This window comes from Physeter macrocephalus, chromosome 18, assembly GCF_002837175.3.
Source record: "Physeter macrocephalus isolate SW-GA chromosome 18, ASM283717v5, whole genome shotgun sequence".
Taxonomy (NCBI): Eukaryota; Metazoa; Chordata; class Mammalia; order Artiodactyla; family Physeteridae; genus Physeter; species Physeter macrocephalus.
In genome coordinates this window covers 74,357,973-74,378,527 of record NC_041231.1, presented here as the reverse complement: position 1 = coordinate 74,378,527, position 20,555 = coordinate 74,357,973, and the positions used below count along the sequence as shown (strand labels likewise).

The window sequence follows — 20,555 nt, the reverse complement described above, 5'->3', positions numbered from 1 at the left end:
AGGGCAGAGTCCCTCCCTTAACTAACTCTTTCCTATCACTCTTCCCCACTCCGTCCCAGTCTGCACTGGGTTGGTAGGCTGCCTAGTTCCTGGTTGTAGCACTAGTATCTGTGGTTCTTGGGAAGCTCAGTCCCCACTTGTCCTGCTTTGAGTGGTGTGACAGCATGTCTGAAACCCCAGCCTTGGGCCCTCTGCCATTAAGTAGGGCTTTGCAAGATGAGGGAAGCTGACAAGGCTGGGAAAACTAGTCACAGCACGCACACAGAGTGCCCCTCCATGGATACATGATGAATGGATATTTGTAAGTAGGAGTTAGATTAAGAGAACGGGAGCAGTCACTTCCTGAACACCTACTGTGTGACAGGAACTCCTCCGGTTGAGTTAGGTAGGACCATTGTCCACACTTTATGGACGAGGAAGCTAAGGCTTAAAGAATGGTAACAGAGCCAGGCTTCTAATTCATGTTTGCCTGCTCCCAAAGCCTATGCTCAGAACCGCAATCACCCCGGATTAAAATGACACTGGGTCCTGGTGTGGCAGGGCCAGTGGCTCTCAGCCTGGGCTGCAGAGCCGAACAGGGACGTTTCAGACAAACCACTAGGGCCCCATCCCAGAGAGCAGGTGAGTCCAAATCTTTGGGCTGGGGCTCTGGCATCAGCACGTCTTAGAAGGTCTTCAGGTGATTTTGATGTGCAACAAAAGCTGAGAACCACTGTACGAGGCTAAACCATTTTGACAGTAGAGAGCAGCCTAGAAATGAATGGCAACCCCAGCGTAACTGGGTTTTCCACGCACCACCTTTCCCTCTGGATTAGGGACCTGCCTGTCTGTTCATTGGCACAGCGGTTCGACACCTGCTAAGACACTGGGAAACAGAGTCAGGCAGGAAGGCTTCCCACCCAGGGGAAACGGCCTGGTCCAGGCTGGGGCCGGGGAATATGAGCAGCTAAGGGTGTTCTGCTTCTGACATGTCCTAGCCCCTCCCGGGCAAGAGGCATTGCCGTCTCATCTGCCCAGTCATTCTCCCAGGATTCTGGGCTCCTCTGACTGGTGCTGATATTTTTTCCTCCAGGGAGTTTAAAGGGAAGAAAAAAAATGGAAGAAGGAAAGTAGGGCATGCAGTGTTGGAGGGGAGAGGAGGCAGGGATGAGGTGTGTTAATACCCAAGTGAGGAGTTTGCAATCCTGGCGGAGAGAGACAGAGAGGGAGAGAGAGAGAGAGCGAGAGCGAGAGCGAGAGAGAGAGAGAGAGAGAGAGAGAGAGAGAGAGGCCCTCCAGAGTTGTCCACATCCTAATGCCCCAAACCTGGGAATAGATTACCTCATATGGCAAAAGGGGCTTTGCAGATATGATTAAGTTAAAGATCTTAATAAAGGGGGCTTTTCCTGAATTATGCAGATGGGTCCCAGGTTATCACAAGGGTCCTTATAAGAGGGAAGAAGGCAGGGGGTCCGCGTCAGAGAAGGAAATATGACAAAGGAAGCAGAGATGTGTGTGTGTGTGTGTGTGTGTGTGAGAGAGAGAGAGAGAGAGAGAGAGAGAGAGCGAGAGCGAGAGACAGAGAGAGAGAGCCAGAGAGAGGGAGGGAGAGGGAGAGAGAGCGAGCAAGAGACAGAGAGCGAGAGACAGAGACAGAGAGAGAACGAGAGACAGAGCGAGAGACAGAGAGAGAGCCAGAGACAGAGAGAGAGAGAGAGAGAGAGTTTAGGAGGCTGCGTCAGCTACTGGCTGTACAGAGTCTGAACGAATCTAGATAAGGTCACTCCAGGTCTCAAAAGTGAAATCTGGCCTGCCCCTCCTGTGGCCAGAACAGAGGGCCTAATTCCGTTCTGGGTTGCCCCATTCCTCGGCTCCCTCTCCGCTTTCTGCTGAGTCATGCTCCTTGGTCCTCTCACTTGCTCCCTATTCCGGGCTTTATTTTCGCTCCTCCCTCACCCAGCCACCTCTCCCAGGATGTGCAGATTAGGGTGAGGAGGGCGTCTTGGCAAGTGAGGAGGTGAGGTCTGGAGGGACTAACAAATCACTGAATTGTGAATAGCTGCTGATTCCCAGGTGTCTGAGCTCCTGAACTGTGGTGGCCGATGGGGATGGGACTCTTTTTTTTTTTTTTTTTTATAAATTTATTTATTTTTTTGGCTGTGTTGGGTCTTTGCTGCTGTGAGCGGGCTTTCTCTAGTTGCGGCGAGTGGGGGCTACTCTTCATTGGGGTGCGCGGGCTTCTCATTGCTGTGGCGTCTCTTGTTGTGGAGCACGGGCTCTAGGCGCACGGGCTTCAGTAGTTGTGGCACGTGGGCTCAGTAGTTGTGGCACGCAGGCTCAGTAGTTGTGGCACACGGGCTTAGTTGCTCCGCGGCATGTGGGATTTTCCCGGACCAGGGCTCGAACCCGTGACCCCTGCATTGGCAGGCCGATTCTTAACCACTGCGCCACCAGGGAAGTCCTGGGATGGGACAGGTGATTCTGAAGCATCCCTGCCCCACCCCCAAGGGTACTGGTGGAAAGGCAGTGGGGTGAGTAGGGAAGGAGGAACACTTGTTATTATTTCAGACTGCAGTTCAGAGAAATGACGGCTACTTTCTCGTCACGGGGCCGTGAGCAGGGTTTCTTAGAGGATGTGGGAAACTGGTCTTGGGGTGGGCAGAGCGAGGTCCATTTTATGGACCCAGGAAAGTCATGAAGCACCCCCTGCTGTCTCTCGTATCCCTTCTACCTCCTGAGTCAGTCAGTGGCCCTTGACTATACATTAGAATCACCTGGAGAGGTGAAAAACACAGCACCTGGAGATCTGAATTCAGCTGGTCTCCAGTAGAATTTTTTTCTTCAACTCCCCAGATGGTTCTAACATGTAGCCAGGGCTGAGGAGGTCTCTGAAGTCAATGTTTCTTCTTCCTGGACCTCAGGAGGGCTGGAGGTCTGCTTTCTTAGATTACAAGATCATGAGAATCCTGGGTGTTTCCCTACCAGTGTCCTGACTAGCCCAGTCCTGTACAGTAAGACAGCCTTAGCCCACAACTGTGTTCTTATTTAACAGCTGGGAGAGCAGGCCTGGAGGAGTTAGAGAACTTTCCCAGTGTGTCCCCAGTCCAGAGCCTTATCCATAGACCTCACGGATGACCACCCCAGTCATGATTTCTTTGTTCTAAAGATTCTAGAGAAATGACTTCTCCCCGCCCTATGTACCATCCCGTGTACCTTCTTGGACACACCCTATGCAACTAGGGGAAGGAATTTAGAACTTGGAATCAGAAGACCTGGATTTGGATCCTGGTTCTGCCAGGGGTATTCTTGGACCCCATTCAAGAGTTGGTTATAATAATCCCTTTAGGTGTGGGGATGGAACAGAGAACATTCTTTGGAAACCTTAAGATGCCTTGCAAACTGTTAACTTCTGTGGAGCAGTTATCTCCTCAGCATGTCATGACCCAGGGCTGTGTTCTAAATGGGGGGATGGGGGAGGGGAGAGAGAGCAAACTAGTTTAGATTTAGGAAAGGGTGAGATTGGCTGCCTCCTTTCTCTTCCCAGGATGAGTTTGGGCCTTGTGAGGAGCCTCGGGCAATCTCCTCCCCTTATACCCCAATCAATGGGTCCTTAATCCTTTCTTCTGGCCACCGGGTGGGTGAAGGATAAGGACTAAAGTAATCTGGGCACGGGGTTAGTGTGGTGGCCATCCTGGCACCTCCATTCTCCCTTCCTGGAGGCTGGTGGCCTCATTCCCTCTGCAGGTCCCCCTAGTGTGCTGTCCTCCCCGCAAGGCCTTCTGTGGGAGGGGAGCCTTCCCCGTGGGTTTACCCTCCCCAGCTGGGCGTGGCCCCTGGCTGCTCCTGGGGGTGTGGCCTGTTGGGTCCTCCTGGGTGGTGAGGAGGCCCCAGAGAGCCCCCCATCCGCAAGGGGGAGGCAGCTTGTGTGACACCCCCTCCCTCACAGTGAGTGACTTCGTTTCGAGCTCAAGGTAAGGAATGGGAGGCCTGGGTTGGACAAGTGACTTCCGTGTCCCAGGCCACCTTCCCTCTCAGCTACCTGCTGTCTCCCTCCTCCTTTCTGGACATGCTTGTCTGGTGGCATGGTTGCCAGGTGCCAAATGGCACCTGCCCTCCCAGTGACCCATCCAAGAGATGCTAGAGATGGCTGTTCCCGGATACGCTTCCTTTGAAGCAGGGGTGACAGGGAGGAGGTGGGGCCCGGCTGGGGCTTAGTGCCTTTCCCTGTGCCTTGCTGCCCAGCCGGTAGGCAGCTGCACCCCTGCAGGGGTCCTCCACCCTGGGGCTGAGTGTGGGACCTTGGAGGGGGGCAGGTCCTTCCCTCCAGGCCTGTTTCCCAACCTGTGAATAAGAGGAGAATACCAGACCCCCAGGACTGCGGAGCCCATGTGGATGGAAAGGCTGGCAGTGTGCGCGGGTATCAGAGAGGAGGGAGGGGATGGTCGAGGGGAGAGGGCTTGCTCTCCCCAGGTGGGCTCTCCTCGCACCTCTCCCCCAGCCCCTGTTGTCGCAGGTGCCGTCCGGACGGAGGCGGTTCCTGATGGAGCATGCAGCCCCCTTCTCTGCCTTCCTCACCGACAGCTTCGGCCGGCGCCACAGCTACCTGCGGATCTCCCTCACCGAGAAGTGCAACCTCAGATGTGAGTCGCCCTCCTGGGCTCCTGTCCCTCTGCTGCAGTACCCCCTGAAATCACCCCCTGTCTAGGAATCTTTCTCAATCCTCCCCATTCCTCCTTCTAGAAAACTCCACCCGCCCTTCTTCCTTGCTTGCCAGGTGGGGTTCAGGGGCAAGGTAGAGGTCAAGGGTGAGTTTTATGATCTGGAAGCTGGGTTCTACTTGGGATTAGGTTGGAGAACAGAATTGCTGTTGGGTTTAGGATTGAGGTTGGCCTGGGATCTCCCACTCTTCGGGGCTCTTTCCCCTCCCTCCTGTTTCCTTGCGGTCCCCACGGTTCAGGATGTGGCATGGGGACTGCTGGATGGTGTAAACAAGTGAGATAGGCAGCAGTGCCAGCTTTAAAGACACCCCAACCCCAGTCCCATGAGACGAGTTGTCTGGGGCCAGGCTAATACACAGAGTCCTTGTTTCATAACCCCACGCGGAGTGCTCCGGGCCAGATCCACCGCTGGAGGGACTTCTGAAGTGTGTTTGTCCGTCTGTCCTGCCTTCCTTCCCTCCTTCCTTCTCTTCTTCCTTCCTTTCTCTCACTGTAGCTCACAATAAGAAATATATTTACTTCATGGCCCAGTAAATACGTGCATGTGTAGTAAATGTTTAACCAAACAATACTCATTACGTGCTGTACTGATGTTCTGATGTTGTTACCTAATCTGTTCCATCTTAAAAGACCAATTCTGGACCCTTCACTGATTTGACTGAATGACTCCCTATGTCATCCTCATTTATCATCTTTAAGCCCTGAGGGACAGCGAGGCCAGTTGGGGAAGGGGTGTTAAATTTTGTAGGTGAGAGTGATGAGCCCCAAAGAGAATCTGGCCTAGGGTTTGTGGCACCTCAAACTTGGCCGGGTCTTTCCTCATGGCTGGGGTGGGGTTCAGGAGACAGTTGTGGCCTGGTGGGGGATTTGGGGACTGGTGACATCGCAGCCTGACCGCTGCAGTCACTTCCTTCCTCCACGTCCCCTCCCTCCCCTCAGGTCAATACTGCATGCCCGAGGAGGGTGTCCCTCTGACCCCCAAGGCAGACCTGCTGACCACAGAGGAGATCCTAACCCTGGCCCGCCTCTTTGTGAAAGAAGGCGTAGACAAGATCCGACTCACGGGCGGGGAGCCGCTCATTCGGCCGGACGTGGTGGACATCGTGGGTGAGTTGACAAAAGCCGTCACCACCTCTCCCAGCTTGTGCCTCCTCCAGCTGGACTCCAATATTAATATCAGAAGCTAACACTCCTTTCGGGCATTATGCTCACAGAGTCCTACGCCTTCTGAGACAGGTGCCATTACTATTCCCATTTTGTGAAGAATTGAGGCACAAAGAAGTTCAATAACTTGCCCAAGGTCACAAAGCTAGGAAGTGCCAGAGCCCAGTGGTTTGATGTCAAATTTAGACTGAAGTCCTCACCAGGGCTTGGAGGCCCGCGTGATCTGGTTCCCGTCAACCGCGGAGACCTCTCTCCTGCCACTTGGCCTCCATCCTCCCCTCCATTCACGCTGCCGGCCCTTTGCACATGCTTTTCCCTTTGCCAGGAACACAGGGCTCCCTGCCTGCCTCATTCAGGGGTCTGCTCCAGTGTCATCTCCTTGGGGAGGTCTCCTTGGCCGCTCTGTCTAAATTCCCCCTCACATACCCCAGCTGCTCTGTCTCTCAGGAGCTGGCACAGTACAGCCCATGGGCCAAAACTGGGCCACCACCTGTGTGTGTGCGGCCTGCAAGCTAAGAATAGTTTCCATATTTCTAAAAGATTGAAAAAGAAAATCAAAAGAATAACATTTGTGGTGCTTGAAAATTATATGAAACTTTAAATTCACTGTCCATTAATAAAGTTTTATTGGCACATAGCCACACCCACTCATTTACATATCTCCCGTGTTGCAGAGCTAAGTTGCCACAAAGACCATATGGCCAGCAAAGCCAAAGGTGTTTACTGTCTGGCCTTTTAACAGAAGAAGTGTGGCGATCCTACTCTACCACGTGGTGTTACTTGGTTGGTTTTTGTCTGTCTCCTCATTAACTAGCATGAAAGCTCTCACGGAGCTGGGCAGGTTCTGTTCATAGCTGTGTTTCGAGCACCTAGGGAAGCACCTGACACACAGTTGGGGCTCCCTGGTGTTTGCTGGATGAGTGAAGGTGGTTCAAAATACGATCTCTGAAGGATGTCGTGTCCACGTGTGAATCTCAGCTGCACCTCATACACGTAGTATATCTTGAGCAACTTTTAAACTCCGTCCTAAGCCTTCAGACAGAGAGGGTAACGTACCTTATAAGGTGGACCTTGGAAGGAAATGAGAAGGAAATGCCCAGCTAGTGGCGGGTGCCGTGTGTGGCCCAGCAGAGCCTCTTGCCATATGCTGGTTCTAAGCCCCGAGGTCAGGCAGAGACCATGAGCATTTAATTGTGAAAGATGGAATCCGCGGAAAATAAGTTTCCATGTTCTTGACTGCTGAGGCCCTGGCTTCAGCTGATTGGGGTGGGATCTCCCAGCCCCCAGCTCTCCGCCTCACTTGCTGGTTCAGTAAACGTTCTCTGGAATGCCTTCTTACGTGCCCGGCACTGTGCTGGCGTCAGAGGGGAGTGAGCCGCAGGCCCTGCCTTCAGGGACCCGCAGCCCATTGGCGGAAGCAGCCCCTGGAGCCTGCCGCCATCTGGTGAGGAGCCCAGGTGCTGTGGGAGCCCCGAGGAGGGGCCCAGGGACCCCTGCAAGCTCTTTCCTCCCTCCTTCCCTGTGGCCAGCTCCCTCCCACCCCCACCGATCATTTGACCTGGAATCCTGCCATCATTCCTAGGCTACATATGCTGGCCCAGGGGAGTTGACCTGACCCCCTGTTCAGGCAGCTCCTCAGAGCCTGAAGAGCAGCCTGGGTTCCAGGAAAGGGCCAAACCTGGCTGGCTGCCAGGCCCCAGCCCCCTCGGTCAGGGCACTTCATCTGCCCTCTGTCCAGGGCCTGTGGGCGAGCCTGTGATCACTGCTGGTCAGAGAGGGGTGACTGAGCGCAGATGGGAGGATGCAGAGTCTCCACGGAAGCCACCACCTTGCTTAGTAGGAGGCCAGGGAGCCAGGAGAGGCAGCAGCCCTGTTCCCGCTCTGGGCTCTTCCACCCCCTGGCCATGTGAACTTGTGCAGGTTCCTGCCCCACCCTGGGCCTCAGTGTCCTAATCTATGCGCTGGTCACCTCCCAGGCTTTCCTGCTCGGACGGCCCTGGGTTATTGGTCCTGGCTGATAGCGTGAGGCTGGCAAGGGTTTATCACCACATAGATGCTGGTTAGGACAGGGACCAGCTGTAGTGACTGACTTTGGAGGATTTATCTCTTGCTTTAAGGGTGTGCACTGATGGGGCAGAGGTTGGGGGGTGGGAACTCTACCCCTCCCCAAGCCCTCCCCCAGTGCTCCAAGACGAATGGCAGCTGCTATGCTTGCTAACACTTTGACATCTCCCAGCCTAGCTCCTTTGATCTCCCCAGAGGTACTTCTTCAGAGCAAAACCACCCCGAAGGGCAGGGCAGGTGGGGCTATTAGGGAAGAAGGGCTGGGGTAAAGGGAGGGGGATGTTCATAAGCACTTGTGAGAGTTTCAAGGGACCCTACCCCGGCTGAGAGTTTCGAGGGACCCCACCCCGGGGGCACAGAGTGAAGGGGCTGCCGGTTTCACCAAACAGGCTGTCCTGGTCACTCCGGGTCCCTGCCTGAGGCTGTCAGCCCTGGGACTGGTGTTGTCGATCTCCGCCTGAGAAGACCGCTCAGCTTTCTGTTAGCCATCTGTGATCCCCTCCACCAACCCCAAGACGCTCCAGCACTCCTCCATCCTGGCTTGTGTATGAACAAGTTCCTCTCCTCCCTCCTTTTCTTGTGTGTAAGGCAGCGCTGTCCAATACAACTTTCTGGGGTGATGGAAATATTCTCTATCTGTGTTGTCTGATAAGGTAGCCAGCCTTGGGCTTCACAAGTGGCTATTGTGACTGAGGAACTGAATTTGGAACTTTATTTTCATTGATGTAAATGCCCACGTGTAGTTAGCAGCTGCCACGTTGGATGGTGAAGGTTTGAGATTTTCCAAAAGAAATTAAAAGAGGGGAATTATAGGCACACCTTACTTTATGGTGCTTTGCTTTACTGCTCTTCACAGAAACTGCGTTTTTTTTTTTTACAAATTGAAGGTTTGTGGCAAACTCTGCATCGAGCAAGTCTATCGGTGCCGTTTTTCCAACGCATTTGCTCACTTTGTATCTCTGTGTCACATTTTTGTAATTCTCACAATATTTCCAACACTTTCATTATTTTTGTTATGGTGATCTGTGATCAGTTATCTTTGTTACTACTGCAACTCCCTGAAGGCTTAATAGTAGTAATTTTTAGCAATAAAGTATATTTTAATAAAAGTATGTACATTTTTTTTAGACTAATGCTATTGCACACTTAATAGACTAAAGTATAGTGTAAACATAACTCTTACATGCACTGGGAAACCAGAAAAATACATGTGACTTGCTTTATTGTGATACTTGCTTTATTACAGTGGTCTGGAACCAAACCCACAATATCCCCAAGGTATGCCTATAAACATACAAGTATCAATACTGTGATAGTGTTGGCAGTGTTTGCAGAGGAACTATTTTGGATTCTAATTTCAAGACTGACTTTCGCTGTCAGATGACAGCTTAGTTGGAGAATCACTCAGTCCTGCAGGCTTTCCCTGTTTTGTCCTTCCTTCCTCCCTTCCTTTCTTCCGTTATGTTGAAGAAATGAATTATGGAGCATCCAGTTCTCACAGCTTAGGGCCCATAAGAGGCCTAATGCAATGGAGAGCCATTAAAGGTTTTTGAAATGGCATGAAGTTTTTTGTTTCTTTTTATTTTTGATGGACTCTAGTTACCTAGAATTAGATTAAATCATAATCCTGGGTTTGTGAAATAATCTCATTATTGATCTGTGCATGGCATTTTTTACTTTATTCATATGTTTCAGTAATGTTATGAATTCCTAAGGAAACCCACTACCTCAGCAATTTTTTTGGAAGAATCAGAACCCTGGCAAGAATCTTTAACCACCTCTGTGGACTTTCCTACCCTGTACTTCCTCCCACCCAAGGAAACACTCCTAAATGTGGTGTTTATCATTCCCTTGCTTTTTAAAAATGAGGTGGTGTTTTTGAACTTTATAAGAATCATGCTGTGTGCAGCCTTTCAGGAATTACTCTTTTGACGCAACTGAAATTAACATATGTCATCCAGAGTTGCAGTTCATTTTCTCTGCGATCTCCTGTTCCATTAAATGAATATACCACACTTCCTGTTAGTGAACATTTGGGTTGTTTCCAGTTTATTGATATTATAAACAGTGCTGCTTTAAATACTTGTATTCTCATTCATGTGTCTTGGTATACAGTTTCTCTAGGAGTGGAATTTGCTGGGTTACTGAATATGTGAATGTTTAATCTTGGCAAACAATTTGGCATTGTCTTACAGGGGTTGTGCTACTTTACACTCTCCCCAGCAGTATATAAGGATCCTCTGGATCCTCCCCAACATTCAGTATTATCATTCTGGACTTTTGCCAGTGGACTGGATATAAAATGCTATTTTATTGTGGTCTTGATTTGTACTTCCTTGTTTAGAATGAGGTCAGTCATCTTGTCACCTATCAGCCATGTATATTTAATTTTCTCTTTAATACCAAATCATATCAGGTGCCTGTTTTTCTATTTGGTTATTTATCCTTTCATATTGGTTTGTTCCAAGTTCTTGATGTATGTTGCAAATGTCTTCTTCCAATTTGAAACACAAGCCATACTTTGTGTAACAATTCTTTTGACAATAGTAGTTCTTGAATTTGTCAGTTCTGTCTTTTATGGTTAGTGCTTTTTGTACTTATTAATGAAACACCTCACCCAAGGTCAGAACAGCTACCTATGTTTCTACTAGAATATTTAAAGTTTTGCTCTTTGCTTTTAAGTCCTTAGTTAATCTGTGGATAATTTCAGGGAATCCAGTTTCATTATTTTCCATGTGAATGGTCATTTTTTCTAGTTCCTTTTATTGAATAGTTCCCACTTCCTCCATAAATCTACCATGTGTGCATTGGTCTGTTTTGGGTTCTGTTCTATTCTATTCAGTTTGTCTATCTCTATGCCAGTATCATACAGTCTTAATCTCCGTAGCTTCATAATAAATCCATTATCTGATAAGGCAAGTCCTTTTTATTCTTCAGCAGTGCTTTAGCTATTCTAAGCTTTGTCCATCCATGGAAATTTTAGAATCTGCCTATCAAGTTCCCTGGAAAATTCTATTGGGATGTTTTTTCCTTTTCTTATTGTGTTAAAATACACATAACATAAAATTTACCAACTTATTTAAATGTACAGCTCATTGGTATTAAGTATTCACATTCACATTTATGCAGCCATCACCACCATCTATTCCCAGTCTCCTGTAAATCTGAAACTCTATACCTATCAAATAATGACTTCCCATTCTCCTCTTCCCCAGCCCCTGGCAACCACCATTATACTTTCTAGCTTTATGATTTTGGCTACTGTAAGAACCTCGTATAAGTGGAATCAGGCAGTATTTGTCTTTTTGTGATTGGCTTATTTCACTTAGCATAATGAACCTCGAGGTTCATTCATGTTGTGGCATATTGAGGAATTTCTTTTTAAGGCTGAATTATATTCCACTGTATGAATACACTACATTTTGGTAATTCATTCATTGGTCAACTTGGGTTGCTCCCATGTTTTAGCTATTGTGAATAATGCTGCTATGATCATGGATATACAAATATTTCTTTGAGACCCTGCTTTCATTTCTTTTGGGTTTATACCCAGAAATGGAATTGCTGGATCATGAGGTAATTCTGGGTTTTTTGAGGAACTTCAATACTGTTTTCCACGGTGGCTATACCATTTTGCATTCTTATCAACAGTGCAGAAGGGTTCCAGTTTCTCCACATCCTCACCAACACTTGTTGTTTTCTGGGTTTTTTTTTTGTTTTTTTTTTATAGTAGCCATCCTAGTAAGTGTGAGGTAGTATTGCATTGTAGTTTTGATTTGTATTTCCTTAGTGGTTAGTGATGTTGAGCATCTTGTCATGTGTTTATTGGCCATTAATATATCTTCTTTGGAAAAATGTCTCTTTGAGTCCTTTGCCCATTTTTGAATTGGGTTGTTTTTGTTGTTGTTGAATTTTAGGAATTCTCTATTATTCTAGATATTAATCCCTTAACAGGTATATGATTTTCAAATATCTCCCCCATTCTGTAGGTTGCCTTTTTGCTCTGTGGATAGTGTCTTTTATGTACAATTTTTAAAAATTTTCATTAAGTCCAGTTTGTTTTTTCTTTTGTTGCCAGTGCCTTTGGGTCATTGGATTTGGCAGTGATTTCTTGGATATGTTATGAAGCTTTATTCCTATTATGTCTTCTCAGAGTTTTATTGTTTTACATTTCGGTCCAGCTGCATTCTTCTGCATGCGAATATCCAGTTTTCCCAACACCATTTGTTGAAAAGACTGTCCTTTACCCATTGAATGGTCTTGGCACCCTTGTCAAAAATCATTTGACCGTATATGTGAGGATTTACTTCTGGGCTCTGTTTTATTCCATTGGTCTTTATGTCTGTCTTTATGCTGATACCACACATTTGATTACTGTAGCTTTGTAGGAAGTTTTGAAATTGAAATGTGAGACCTCCAGTTTTTTGTTCTTTTTCAAGATCATTTGGGGTCCCTTGAGATTCCATATGAATTTTAGGATGGGTTTTTCTATTTATACAAAAGATATCACTGGGATTTTGTTAAGGATTGCATTGAATCTGTAGATTGCTTTGGGTAGTATTGACATTTTATCATTAAGTCTTCCAATTCATGAACATGGGATGTGTTCCCATTTATTTATGTCTTTTTAAATTTCTTTCAGCAGTGTTTTGTAGTTTTCATTGTACAAGTCTTTCACCTCTTTGGTTAAGTTAAATCCTAAGTATTTTATTCTTTCTGATGCTGTTGTAAATGGAATAGTTTTTGTAATTCCCTTTACAGATTGTTCATTGTTTGTGTATCTGTTGGGATTTTAATTGCATTGTATCAAGTTGGGGGGAATTGACATCATTTTTGTTCACATCCCCACCTTCCCACAGCCATTTCCCTCCTTTGCCCTGTTCTTTGCTCTAGGTAGTTGGCCCCTAGGGACTACATCACCCAGGGTCCCTTGCCTGTTGGGTTCCTGATGGGTTTGGCCAATGAGATCAGGTGTTTTTTGTTTTTTTTTTTTCCTGCTCCCTGCTCTATTTCTACACTGGGTTTTTGACTGTAGCTAAGTTCCCTTCAGAGCTAAAACTCCTACAGGGCAGCCAATCTTCCATGGTGACTTAACTGGACTCCTAACTTAATTTCCTCCCCAGGTCCTTTTGACCCTAGGCATGGTTATGGATCCCTAGTGTTGCTAGTCTGAGTGCTGTATTATTCATTGTTGAGACCATTAAGTCTGCCCACACCTTTGTGAGTCCTTTCATTAAATTCTTTATTTTAACCATCTGGGATGAATTCTGCTTTATGCTAGGATCCTGAGAGTTACGGTGTCATGTTTAAAATTGTATTTTCTATTATTGTCGTGCTTGATATTCTTATCACTCTCTTGTCAATGCTATAATATGTCTGTTTAGAGTCTGTGGAGTTTTCTTCACTAGCAGCCACATCATCTGCAACTAAAGACAATTTTTTCTCCTATCTTTAGGCCTTTAATTTCCTTTTCTTGTCCTATTGCATTATCTAGGATCTCAAGTACAATGTTGAATAGTAGTGGTAATAGAAGAATACTCCTAATGTTTCCCCATTTAGAACGACGTTTCTTTCTTTTTAAAATTTTTATTGGAGTATAGTTGCTTTACAATGTTGTGTTAGTTTTAGAATGATGTTTCTTAGAAGTTTTTTTCACAAATTACTTTTTTTTCACAATAACTTTTAGGTAATGAAGTTCCCTTCCTAGTACTAAGTTTGTTTTTTTAATTATACACTTTCTTAATGTGTGTTAGGATGATCTATGATTTTTCTTTTTTACTCTGTTACTCTGAATGACATTGATAGCTTTTCTGATATTGTACCTGGAATACGCTCAACCTAGGCGTGGTCTGCTATGCTTTTGTCTACTGTTAGGTTCAGTTTGTTAATATTTTATGTAAGTTTTTGCATTTATATCCGTGAATGAAATGGGTGTATGATTTTTCTTTTTCATGCCTGCCTTAACGGATCCATGGTATTAAATTTCAAAGAATGAGTTAGGTAGTATATCAGGCTGCTAAAACAGAATACCACAAATTGAGTAGCTTATGAACAGCAAATGATTTCTCACAGTTCTGGAGGCTGGAATTCAAGATAAGGGTGCCAACATGGTCAGGTGTGGGCTCTCTTCTGGGTCACAGACTTTTCATTGTATTATATCTTCACAAGGCAGAAGATGCTGGGGAGATCTGTAGGATCTTTTTTTATAAGAGCACTAATCCCTCCATCCTTATGACCTAACCACCTCCTAAAAGCTCCACCTTCTAACATCATCACATTGGTGGTAATCACTTCTTTAAAAGTTTGGTAGAGCTCACGTGTAAATTGTCTGTGCCTGGTATTTTATTTGCAGGGAGATTTTTAATTGCAGCTTCAGTTTCTTTAATAGTTATTGTACTATTCAAGTTCTCTACTTTTGGAGTCAGTTTTGGTAGTTTTTTTAAAAAATTTGTCATTATTAGTGTCAAATTTGTATGAAATTGTTGGTAATATTTTCTTATTATCTTTTTATCTTAGTTTTACTTGCAGTTTTGTCTTTTTTATTCTTAATGTGGTTTATTTGTGTCTTTATGTCTTTTTCTTGTTAAGTCTTGCAAGAGGTTTGTCCATTGTGCTATTCTTCAACAAACCAACTTTTGAACTTGTTGAACCTCTTATTGTATATTCATATTCTATTTCATTATTTCTGTTTCTGTCCTAATGTAGCCTATTGTTTTCATAACATTTAGTTCTAAGTATTTCTTAATTTTTATTCTGATTTTTTCTTTGATCTATGAGATATTTAGAAGTGTTTTTAATTTCAAAATATGAGGATTTTAATTCATATTTTTATTAAACTATAATTATATTGTGGTCAGAGAATCTTATCTCTATGAAACTTGTCCTTTTAAATTTATTGAGGATTGTTTTATGACATAGTATATTGGCAGTTTTTATAAATGTTTTTTATATATACTTGAGGAGCTTGTCCTTTAATTATTACATGAAGAAGTCTATATTTGTTCATTGGATCCAGCTGGTTAATTTTATTTCCCAAACCTTTGGTTATGTCACTCTTGGCTGGCTTTTTATCTGCTTGGCCTGCCAATAATAAATAAGTAGGTGGATTTGTTAGTGTCTCCCAGAGGTCCTCTTGCTTTTATTTTATCTATAGTTGAGGTGATTTTATTAGGTTCATATGTGGTTAGAATTGTTATGTCTTCTTCATAAATTGGATCTTTTATCACTATGTAGTAGGTCTCTCTCCATAATGATACTTTTAGTCTTAAGGTCTATGTATTTTATTTTACTAAAGCTGTATCAGCTTGCTTTTAGCTTTAGTATGCTGTTTTATCTGTTTTCATCTATTCATTTTAAACCTTTCCGTATTCTTATACTTTAGATATGTCTCTTATAATAGCACATAGCTGTTACTTTGATCAAATTTGACAGTCTTTGACTTTTAACTGGCAAGTTTATTCTAGTCGCCTTTGTTGTAATTAGTGAAATAGTTGGACTCATTTCTACACTTTTTTTATCTGTCATACTTTTTTTGTGCTTCTTTTTCCTCCTTTTTGACTTTTAAATAAATGAGCCTCCCCCTTTTTTCTTCCTAACAAGGCAAAAATTTAGCACACTCTTAGGCCCTTGATTTTTTTCAACCCTCCCCCACCTGTATTGTTGATATTTTCTATAATTTTTCTTTCAGGTCATTACAAATAGTCTGCCCCTCTGTATCTCTTGTAAGCATATGCTCTGCCTTTTAACATAACAACAAACTTTACCAAGGTATTTGATCATTCATAATTTCCATAATTCTTGCAGCGTCTCCTGAATTTGTTTCTCTTCTTATTTGAATATTTCCTCTAAAAGTTTTTTGATGTGGGTCTAATGGTGACTCTAATTTTGATGGTGAATCTAATTAAATCTGACATACCAGGTAGTTTTTAAAATGTTTTAAAGTAGTAGTTTTATAATATTTTGAATTCTTTTAAAATCTTATGTTCAAGGTTCATTCCTTCATCATGTTAAGAATGTCACTGCATTGTCTCCTTACAGTCAGTCTGGCTGTTGGGAAAAGTCTGATGTCAGTCTGGGTTTTGCTCTTGGTAATATACTCTTCTTCTCTGGAAGTTATTAGAGTGTTGCCTTTGTTATTTGATTTTCTTAAATTTTACTATAATGTGTCTAGGATAGGCTTTTCCTCATCTGTCCTGTTGGCATTCAGTGAAATCGTCCTTTCATTCTTTTACGTTTGCGTTACATCTGGGGAAATTTTTCTTCATTACTCTATTATACTTCCTTCTCTCCAGTTTAATTTTTTTCTGGGACTTCTATTATCTGGATGTTGCTCCTTCTACTTAGGGCCTCCACAGTTCTTAAAATATATTTTGGTATCTTATTCTCTTCCTCTTTTTTTCTGGGAGAGCCCTTTAATCTTACCTCCCAACTCATCAATTTCTCCTCTGTTGATATTACCATTTAACTTATTTCTTGTGTTCTTTTTCACAATACTGTTTTTAACTACTACTTTCCCTTGTTCCCTTTTATAATGAAAAATTTTGTTTCATATTGTTAATATCTTCTGTTATTTCTTTTATTGTATTTATGTTTATCTTACATTCTTGGTCTGTTTGATCATTTCTTTTCTATTGATATATATAGAGGGTTGGGGGTGTTTGGGGTTTTTTTGTTTTGTTTTTGGTGGGGGAAGCACTCACTGGTTGTACTTCTCAGGGGTCTCCTTAGTTTAGCCAGTAAGTTTGTTCCCCTGAGGATATTAGCTATTCTGTATGGCACTGCTTAATGGGAAGAGGTTTAAGGCCAGATCTTAGTCTTCAGTAGGCCCAGTGAGCTCAAGATCCCAGAAAATCACAGTTATTCACTCATGTTTGTAATCTCCCCACCAGTGACCAACCTGGCCACGTAGGACAGCGCAGGTTGTGTACTTGCATAACTCTGGGAGATGCTGTTGACTTAGAATATGATGAGAACGGCACCTCCTGGAGCGATGTAATATGACAGACCTTCACCTTCAAACCCTCAGGGAGAAGCAGATTTGGAAGGAGGCAGTTACTCTCCATTCTAATCCACCAGTTCTGGGGCTTTGGAGGGGGAGGGAGGAGGGATGAATCCCAGCAGGGCTTTGGCAGCTTCCCTGAGCTGACCTCCTAAGCTAGTTCTCTGGAGCTCTTACCACCAAATTCTTCAGGAAGGGGACAGCATTGATTGTTCTGAGGCATCAGTGGATGAGGGGAAGGAGAGAGCTTGAACTGCCTTGCTTTCCTTTAACTGCTTCCATTCTCTGCCAGTCTCCTTCAACCCCAGGCTACACACCCCCTCCCCCATACCAGCTCAAAAGGACTGTCTATCTTCCTGTGAGTTTCTCGAGATTGTCTTTTTTTTAAGTTCCTGGATTCTGTGTTTCTTCAGGGTTGATTTGGTGGAGGGAGCCAAAAACTACTACTAATTTTCCATATTGTCAGAGTCCCAGAGGAAAGTTCTTTGTTTTTAAAACAACAACTTTTATTTTTAAACTTTCATTTTTCTTACTACAAAAGTAATACATGTTTATTTCAGATAAGCAAAAATAGTATCACTACTGCCCAACTGTAACCACTGTCAACATTTTGGTTTGGCGACCTTCCTGTCTTTTTTCTTTGCACCTAGTTTTCCACTAGTGTTTTTAACCTGCCCTCTGGATTTAATGTGACATGTGTATTTCCCGACATCCTAACTTATTCTTTTACAGAGTCATTTTTAGTTGCATAATATTCCATCATCATTTAGGCAAAGCATAATTTAGCCATTTTTCTGTTGTTGGCCATCTGGATGTTTTCCTACATCCCTTTATTATGTATTGCTCACTGATTAACATCCTTGTAGATAAGTATTGTTCATATCCATGATTATTGTTTGGTTTGGTTTTTTGGTGTGTGGTTTTTTTTTTTTTGGTTTTATTTAGATTCCACATATAAGTGAGATTATACGGTATTTGTCTTCTCTGTCTGACTTATTTCATTTAGCATAATGCCCTCAAGGGCTATCCATGTTGTCACAAATGGCAAGATTTCCTTCTTTTTTATGGCTGCATGATATTCCATTACACACACACACACACACACACACACACACACACACGTTTTCCTTATCCATTCAGCCGTTGATGGACAAATCTTGGTTATTATAAATAATGCTACAGTGAACATAGGGATGCATATATCTTTTCAAGTTAATGTTTTCACTCTCTTTGGATAAATACCCAGAAGTGGAATTGCTGATCATATGGTTGTTCTGTTTTTAATTTTTTAAGGAATTTCTGTGCTCTTTTCTATAGAGGCTGCAGCAATTTACATTCCCACCAGCAGTGCACAGGGGTTCCCTTTTCTCCACATTCTTTCCAACACTTGTTTTTTCCTGTCTTTTTGATCATAGCCATCCTAACAAATGTGAAGTGATATCTCATTGTGATTTTGATTTGCATTTCCCTGATGATTAGTAATGTCCAGCACCTTTTCATATACCTATTGGCCATCTGTTTATCTTCTTTGGAAAAATGTCCAATCAGATCCTCTGCCCATTTTTTAATAGTTTTTTTTTTTAATGTTGAGTTGTATGAGTTCTTCATATACTTTGGATATTAACCCCTTATCAGATGTATCATTTGCAAATATCTTCTGCCATTCAGTAGGTGGACTTTTCATTTCATTTGCTGTGTGGAAGCATTTTCGTTTGATGTAAACCCACTTATTTTTGCTTTTGTTGCCTTTGCTTTTGGTGTCCAGTCCAAAACATCACCAAGACCAATGTCAAAGGGGCTTACTGCCTGTTTCCTCTTAGGAGTTTTATGGTTTCAGATCAAGATTTAATCCATTTTGAGTTAATTTTTGTGTGTGGTATAATATAGTGGTCCAGTTTCATTCATTTGTACTTGGCTATGCAGTTTTCCCCGCACCATTTATTGAAGAGACTGTCCTTTCCATTCTTGGCTCCTTTGTTGTAAATTAATTGACCGTATTTGCATGGCTTTATTTCTGGGCTCTCTATTCTGTTCCGTTGATCCATGTGTCTTTTTTAATGCCAATACCATACTGTTTTGATTGCTATAGCTTTGTAATATGGTTTGAAATCAGCGAGCATGATGCTTCCAGCTTTGTTCTCCTTTCTCAAGATTGCTTTGACTATTGAGAGTCTTCTATGGTTCCATACATATTTTAAGATTGTTTGTTCTATATCTGTGAAAAATGCCATTGGAATTTTGATAGGGATTGCATTGAATCTGGAGATTGCTTTGGGTAGTATGGGATATTTTAACAATATCAATTCTTCTAATCCATGAGCAGAGAATATCTTTCCATTTATCAATATTTGTGTTGTCTTCAATTTCTTTCATCAGCATGTTACGGTTTTCAGTGTACAAGTCTTTCACCTCCTTGGTTAAATTGATTCCTAGGTATTTTATTCTTTTTGATGCAATTGTACGTTGTAAATTGTTTTCTTAATTTCTGTTTCTGATAATTTGTTATTAGTGTGTGAAAATGCAATGAATTTTTGCCTATTAATTTTGTATCCTGCAACTGTACTGAATTTGTTGATTAATTCTAATGGTTTTTTTGGTGGAGTCTTTGGAGTTTTCTGTGTATAATATCATCTGCAGATAGTGACAGTTTTACCTCCTCCTTTCTGATTTGGATGCCTTTTATTTTTCTTTTCCAATTTCTGTGGCTTGGACTTCCAATACTATGTTGAATAAAAGTGGCACAAGTGACCATCCTCTTGTTCCTGATCTTAGAGGAAAAGCATGTGGCTTTTCACTGTTGTGTGAGATGTTAGCTGTGGGCTTGTCATATATGGCCTTTATTATGCTGAGGATCATTCCTTCTATACCCACTTTGTTGAGAGTTTTTAATCATGAACTGACGTTGAATTTTATAAAATGCTTTCTCTGGATCTATTGAGATGATCATATGATTTTTATTCTTCAATTTGTTAATGTGGTGTATTACATTGATTGATTTGTAGATGTTGAGCCATCCTTGCATCCCTGGAATAGATCCCATTTGATCATGGTATATGATCCTTTTAATGTGTTGTTGAATTTGGTTTCCTAATAATATTATGTTGAGGATTTTTGCATCTGTGTTTATCTGTGATTTTTGAAAGAGTCATCTTCTGTTATCTCTGTCCTTTCTTCTTCCTCTTTCACTCTTCTGTTGGGTTGGCCAAAAAGTTCATTTGGGTTTTTCTATAACATCTTACAAAAACCTGAATCTCCTCCCTCTTGCGTCTCCCTCCCACCCTCCCTATCCCACCCCTCTAAGTGGTCACAAAGCACTGAGCTGATCTCCCTGTGCTATGCGGTTGCTTCCCACTAGCTATCTATTTTACATTTGGTAGTATATATAAGTCCATGCCACTCTCTCACCTCGTCCCAGCTTACCCTTCCCCCTCCCCGTATCACAGCATTCTTTTAAAATGTTTCCTGATTCTTTTTTTATATATTTTTTTATTTTTATTTTTGGCTGCATTGGGTCTTCGTTGCTGCACATGGGCTTTCTCCATTTGTGGTGAGCGGGGGCTACTCTTCGTTGCGGTACGTAGGCTTCTTATTGCGGTGGCTTCTGTTGTTGTGGAACATGGGCTCTAGGCGTG

General features: G+C 43.5%; 1 protein-coding gene across 24 annotated transcripts in view; it reads left to right on the top strand.

Moving 5' to 3' along the window:
- The window catches only part of MOCS1 (molybdenum cofactor synthesis 1), a 38,868-nt gene that overhangs the window by 3,280 nt on the left and 15,033 nt on the right, over window positions 1-20,555 (top strand). For all 24 annotated transcript variants that reach the window (XR_008615864.1, XR_008615860.1, XR_008615865.1 and 21 more), the window contains exons 2-3: window positions 4,493-4,619; window positions 5,637-5,804. Coding sequence is in view for 15 of the 24 variants with exons in the window: in XM_055080217.1 (XP_054936192.1) it covers window positions 4,493-4,619; window positions 5,637-5,804 (295 nt within the window). In the remaining 9 variants the exon portion in view is untranslated. The remainder of the gene's footprint in view (window positions 1-4,492; window positions 4,620-5,636; window positions 5,805-20,555) is intronic.